The 7,068-nt window shown below is 36.2% G+C and overlaps 1 protein-coding gene across 1 annotated transcript; it reads right to left on the bottom strand.

The window, feature by feature from the left end:
• Positions 1 to 1,137: 1,137 nt before the first annotated feature.
• On the bottom strand, positions 1,138 to 2,436 carry LOC139848450 (protein ALP1-like). Its single transcript, XM_071838183.1, has one exon. The coding sequence runs from the start codon at positions 2,434 to 2,436 to the stop codon at positions 1,138 to 1,140; it is 1,299 nt and encodes a 432-aa protein (XP_071694284.1).
• Between the last annotated feature and the right edge of the window lie 4,632 nt (positions 2,437 to 7,068).

Genomic DNA, 7,068 nt, shown 5'->3' with positions numbered 1-7,068 from the left:
GAAATCATACAAAGATTAAGTTTAAATTTGATCGAAAATTTCCGGGTCGTCACAATATTCTCCTTAGTTTGCCCTATGTGTAATTAATAGTTATAGGCTTATGTCCATAATTAGCTATCGGGTTTTGTATCGTGTGTAGGCTCGTGTTTCATTAGGAGCTCCTTGTAGCTTCCGCTTTGTAATTGTTATATTTTTTCTTAATAAAAGTTGATCTTTCAAAAAAAAAAAAAAAAAGAGCTGAATTTTATTGTTGTTGGATGATTAGATAAGAATTTTTTGAAAGAGTTAGAAGTTTATTAAAGCTTCAAAAAATTCTCTACCAAACATACTTCAAAATAGTTGACGAATTAAATATTGCAAAAGACTTCTTAGTGAAGTTGGTCTGAAATTCTATTCAGCCCTCAGCGGGTGGAAGTGGTATGGTATTTCCATTGCATTCAATTCATCGTCATATCATGAGGGAACGACTCGAAACTCTAGACAAGCTCAATGGGAGAGGAATTTGATTTCTGATTGAAGTTTGATGTTCGCATTTTGTAAGGCTTGAGAAGATTCTCATAATCACTTATTTTTTATGTGTCCATTATCGATGTTGGTATGTGCTAAAGTGAGTTCTCTGGTTCATTTGTCGATTTGGGATAAAAGGTGGTAGCGTATTCTTGACAAGAGGGGAAGATTGTTTACCTCGGACGGTTGATCAAGTTTATCAAGTGATATTCTCTACTCTTAGGGTGAAACTTTTATCGTTAAAGTTTAGAGACTCGTCATATTCGGGTCATATGAAGGACACGTGGTAAGTGTCTTAAGGTGTTCTTTTGATTTTTTGTAGGCTGTCTGTAATCTTGTGCCACCTTTCTAGTTAGACTATATATAACCCTGACTGTGACGTCACATGCAGATTGTCCACTTTTTGGCCAAAAAGTGCAATCTGCCTCTGACGTGGCAGTGTCACCCTCTGACACCAAAATAACCCTGACGTCCCTCCAGTGTCAAATAGATCCCACCAGTTTTATTTTTTCTTTTTCTTTTTTATTTTATTATGCATACAAATTATATTACATATAATTAAAAAACATATAAAAATTAACCATTACATAAAAAATTAACCATTACATAAAATTTAACCATTACATAAATTTAACCATTCATGGTGCGGAATGCGGACGGAAGGTTCCAAATATGCTCAACTAGATCATCGGTTAGTTGGTCGTGCACCGTCCTATCTCTTATTTCTCGGATGATAACGTCTTGATCCCGTCCTCTATTCGGTATCCGTTCCGGACGATTCTCCATATCTTCGGTAATGAACTCTTCCTCCCAATCACTTAACACAAATCCTTGATCCTCCAAAATCATATTATGTAATATGATACAACAGTCCATAACTCTCCGCATCTTGTTTACCGATATAGTGCGTGCTGCTAACCTTAAAATATGAAATCGACCTTGAAGAACCCCAAATGCCCTCTCTACATCCTTTCGGGCACTAGCTTGAAACCTAGTAAACTTAATCCTTGGATCATCTGTCGGAAACGCAAAACCTTTGACTAGAGTAGCCCAATCAGGATATATACCGTCAGCTAAGTAATAGCCTTTTGTGTACTGATTACCGTTTACCTCAAATGGTGCTAGTGGAGATGTTCCCTTTTTAAGTTTATCAAAAACATAGGATTGATTCAAAACATTTATATCATTGTTGGAACCCGTCATTCCAAAAAATGCATGCCAAATCCACAAGTCATACGAAGCAACTGCTTCAAGCATAATGGTAGGTTTCTTGTGGTCCCCCCTAGTGTATTGTCCCTTCAAAGCAACGGGACAATTCTTCCACTCCCAATGCATACAATCAATACTCCCGAGCATACCCTTAAAACCATGTTTCTCTTCATGCTTACTATATAAACGTTGAACATCGTATGCATTGGGAGATCTCATGTAACGTTCTTTGTATAATGTAATAATACATTTATAAAAGTTATCTAAACAAAGTATTGAGGTTTGCTCACTCATTTTTAAATATTCATCAAACATATCGGTGGCAGTTCCATACGCCAATTGGCGTAGAGCCGAAGTCATTTTTTGCAATATTGTAAAAGTCGGCCGACCGATAGCATCAAAACGTTCCCTAAAAAATCTAAAATGCTCGGGAGTATCATGAGAATCGAAATTAGAAATACCTTGCGATATTCGAAGAAATAGTTCAATCCGCATACGAAAACGCCTTTTAAATTTATATGGCGGAAACACGGGTGTGTCACTAAAATAATCCTTCCATAAGTTTTCTCCAGCTTCTTCACGATTTCTTGGAATATAAATTCGTGATCTTGGAACACGGTCGGATTCGACTTCGTCATCATCATCTTCTAAATGTTGAATTAGTGCAATAATAAGCTCGTCTTCCGAATCGGAATCGTAACTAAGTAAATACGATGCCATGAAAAAAAAATAATTGATGATGAGAGAAAATTGTATGATTTAATTGATAGAATTGAAAGAAAAATAAAGAGAAATGGTGTGTTAAAAGTGTAGAATGGATGGGTTTATATAGATAAAAATATATAGAATTTAAAAAAAAAATGAAAAAAACTCAAATATAGCCGTTAGCCAACGGCTTAAATTTTCAACCAATCAGAAGCCGCCACGTACTCCTGAAGCTGCCTCACCCACCCGTGAAAAAGCTGACTTACGCCCCTCTCGCGTCAGCCGTAACGCCCCACTAGGGGCGTCAGGGGGCGTCACCCACTGCCAGCGCGTCTGACGGGACCCCTCTGACGCCGCGTTAAAAATGGTCTTAGGTCGTTGTTGGGTTTTCAAGAAGTCACTTACTCGATTGAACTTCATTGTACTCATTATACTATTATTTTTAATATTAGTTATCAGGTTAATCTTTTACCAAAAAGAATTTACTAATGATTCTAAATTCATTATACCATCATTTTAGTTACCCTATAAAACCAATAAGACAAAAATCCCTAATAACATATTAATGGTGGATTTATTTAAATTTAAATTTTAAATTAACAAATAATTAACCGTGTGAAATAAATAATATGTCTTTGACTATAACGTGAAAAGTGGTGCGATATTCTAGATCTCCTGGAGGTAAAGATCATTGGAGGTGGTCGACCGGATTACACTGGATGGGTGCACGTGGTAGACAGTCACGTGTAAAAATCCTACATCATACAAAATATTACTCCGTATAATTAGTTTATATTATTGTGTGCTAATAATCATTGACACCTAACCATTGTACAAGTAATTTCCATTAACCTTTCCAAAAAGGTTATCATCGATATACTCAGTCAAAGTCACCATTTCTATATAACGTATATTAATTTTTATTTCTTTATTTCCTTGTAATATAAATACGAACTAGTTAAAGACCCCTCGATTTTGCGGGGTTTTTGAAGGGTGAATCATTTATTAATACCATATTATATTGTATTTGTTATTTTGCTTTATATTTAGTTATCCAAACAATCTAATAATAGAAGATCATCAATATGAAGTTGATGTTTCCATAAGAAAACTATTTGTAATATATTTATTTTAGCAATTTTTTTTAATATATATAAGAATAAGAATAAGATTATACAAACATAAGATCATACATTTTAGCTGTTTAGTTGCAATTTATTTTTAATGATAAGGTCTGTAACATATAAAACTTACCATCATTCATCGATTGACATATCATAAAGTTCAATTACTTTCCAAACTATTCAATGGTTACTAAGCTACCAAAAATTATATCTTAAAGTGTTTAATACTCCCTGCATCCTATAATAAGTGTCTTGTTTGACTTTTCAAGGTCTTACTTTCAAAACTTTGACTTTAAATATTTTTATTTGTGTTATTTAGTATTTGATAAAACTTATATTAATGGATTCGATTTTAAATGTGTTTTCATTAATATAAATTTCATCAAACACTATATTAAACAAACAAAAATATTGGAAGTCAAAATTGTGAAAGTAAGACCTTAAAAAGTCAAACATGACAATTATTATGGGAGGGATGGAGTAATTACTACATGCCTAAGCATCAAAATAGAAAGAAACTAAATTCATATTCAATAACACTTCTGCACAAACTAATGGAAAACCTGTAGAATCAAAAGACTTTGATACCGAAACAAACTGTTACACCGAGTGAGTTCCATCTTTGACCATGATGAACCTGCGTTCGTCACGCAGGAACGCAATCAAACACTTGTCGTCCGGAACATACCCATTTACAGTTAAGAACTTTAGCCACCCTTTAGAAACATAGATTTTTCTTTGATCTTTTTTCTTGCTTCAAACCTCATATATGAGTTTTGTTGTTCAAATCGAGACACTCATAGTCACAATTACATTGTAGTTCAGGTAGTTTTTGAAGCTCTTCCGGCAGCCGCTAAATCACATACATATTTAAATCGTTAAACAGTCCATAAACATTTGTCAATAACATGTTCAAAGAAAAAGAAGATCCTCAAATGTACTTATGAATGTGACCTATTAATGGTTATATCATATTTGGTAAAGTATATTCTGTATGAAAATAAAATTAACTCACCCAAAGATTTGCTTTTCGGATCTTGAAGAAAAACGTACGTAGTTTGACCGCTGGTCCAAGAGTTACACACGCAAGACAAGGTGTCATGTCTCACACTTCTTCTGATCTGTCTTCCAAATCTTCGTAATGAACTCGATCATAAAACGTCTTTTTTAGTATGAAACAACCCAACCCGTATTTAAACCGGCCCATAATTTTTTTTCCTTATAATACATTAATATCATTAACATTTAGGTCCCAATTATGTTTCCAAAAACATCTTTAATACAATAGTAAGTTTAATAAACTTTAAAACGTTTAATACATGAGTTAAATAACCAACAAAACTGAGCATGGTGATTGGGGATACGCTACCCAATCCTAATAACTTCAAAAGCACATCATCTAAAGCACCTTACGCGAGTCCACTAGTCCCCATGCTTACCCAAGCCCCTCCCTCCATGTAAATCTATAAAAATGTAAACAACGAGAAGGTAAGCTAACGCTTAGTGAGTGAGAATATACTACATACATATATATGCATAAAATGGACACGCCACACGAATAGTCAATTAAAACATACCGGAGCATCCAAGCATAAAGACAAGCTAAATCTAAGCATACCGTACGATCACTAAGCAACAAGCTAACAACATCAACAAATAAAGTAAGTTCACCAACGACGATGTGAACAACGCCATCAAGCTACACCCGGAGGGTTAGCTACATCACAACGATACATTAATATACATATCAAAGCGTAAACCGCCCAAGGTTAACCAATCGTACAAAGGAATGGTACTCGAATTTCCCATCGGTGTTCGTAACAACCGTTAGTGTACAACAACATATATCACTAACCCTTTGGCGGAACGACAACACATATCCGTTCACAAACCGTTAGTGTACAACGAAACATATCACTAACTTGGACAACACATATCCGTTCATAAATCCGTTAGTGTACAACGACATATATCACTAACTCGGACAACACATATCCGTTCATAAATCCGTTAGTGTACAACGACATATATCACTAACTCGGACAACACATATCCGTTCATACAAATAAATACGTTACTCAACCGCATCTCAAATACCAAATCCCACACCATCGGGATTATCTACATCACAAGACCATGTGATATCGTACACATAAAGTGTGCAACTCGCCAAAGCGGTCAACCAAAACGCACAACCGTGCCAATTGGACCTATACACAAGTTCATCAAATCCACCTATATGTGAAGTGAGCTCTATAGCCGAGAATCACTTCACCCGACCCGCACCTATCCTACACATACATATGCACATAGGATATTAACACTCACCTTGAAATCTTGATGGATGCAACCGAACAAATCTGCAACACGTCAATGGAACGTACCTATTCCATTAACACAATACAAACCACAATTAGGGTGGACTTTCAAACCAACCCAACTAACACTTAGTGCAATTTCGACCCAAATGCACTCCCAAGCACAAACCGCGCCCAAACTAATCAATAATCACTAACACAAGTGATTATGGTCCTAATACACCGATTAAACCCGAATCATAGGTGTTAAACACCGATCTTGCCTAAAATGACACTTAAACCCTAATTTTGACCCATTTCAAAATTAGTCAACCAAATACACCCAAAAAGGTTCCAACACTTCCCTAATCACCAAACCTAGTGATTAAACCCAATTTCAAGTCCTAAATCATGGCCAAATCGATTTCCAACCCAAAACTCGCCTTCATCACTTATAAACTCAAACTCTAGTTATTATCTTCCATTAACAACTAGTGGGGTTCCATTTATGAACATACAATCAAAAGCCCCAAATTTAGATGATGAACACAAAAACGAAATTCAGAGTTAGAACTTACCGCTAGTATCACCTTGTAGCTAAGAACGAGGAGGAAAAACTTGTCTCTTACGCTTTCGATCAAAACCCGCTTCTTCCTTTCCAAAAACCCCTTTGAATGATTTGAAGTATTTATGTTTTGAGAGAAATGGTGGAATAAAAATGGAAAAGAAAATGGAATAAATGAGTGAGTGGACCAGAATTGGGGCTTAAATCTGCCCCATACGTGAAATGACCAAAACGCCCTCGAAAAACCCTTTATTTTATAAAATCCGGAATCAGAATGCCAGAGGTGCCGCGCCGCGGCCCTCCACCTCCGCGCCGCGATAATATGCTTGGTCTGGGATCATTTTTACTCTCCAACTGATTCTGATCTGCTTGAAATGCCGCGCCGCGGCTCCCCAGGTCGCGCCACGACCTAATACGGTTTCTGTCCATTTTCTCGCGTACATGAACTTAACACACGAATACGCCTCGAATCCTTCATACACTAGTCGTACATACACGATACACCTATATATCATATACGGGAAAAAAACGGGGTGTTACAACGCTCCCCCACTTATTTCGATCACGTCCTCGTGATCCTAATCACTTAATCAATCCGAACCTACACGCTATGGTTCTCGAACAATCGTTCCAATCCGACTTCCAACACATTTCTCATTGA

The sequence above is a fragment of the Rutidosis leptorrhynchoides genome, chromosome 5 (genome assembly GCF_046630445.1).
Source record: "Rutidosis leptorrhynchoides isolate AG116_Rl617_1_P2 chromosome 5, CSIRO_AGI_Rlap_v1, whole genome shotgun sequence".
Lineage (NCBI taxonomy): Eukaryota > Viridiplantae > Streptophyta > Magnoliopsida > Asterales > Asteraceae > Rutidosis > Rutidosis leptorrhynchoides.
This window is presented reverse-complemented; position numbering and strand designations above follow the sequence as displayed.

Coding starts and splice junctions, on each gene's coding strand:
- LOC139848450 (XM_071838183.1), bottom strand. CDS start 2,436: ATGGCATCGTATTTACTTAGTTACGATTCCGATTCGGAAGACGAGCTT.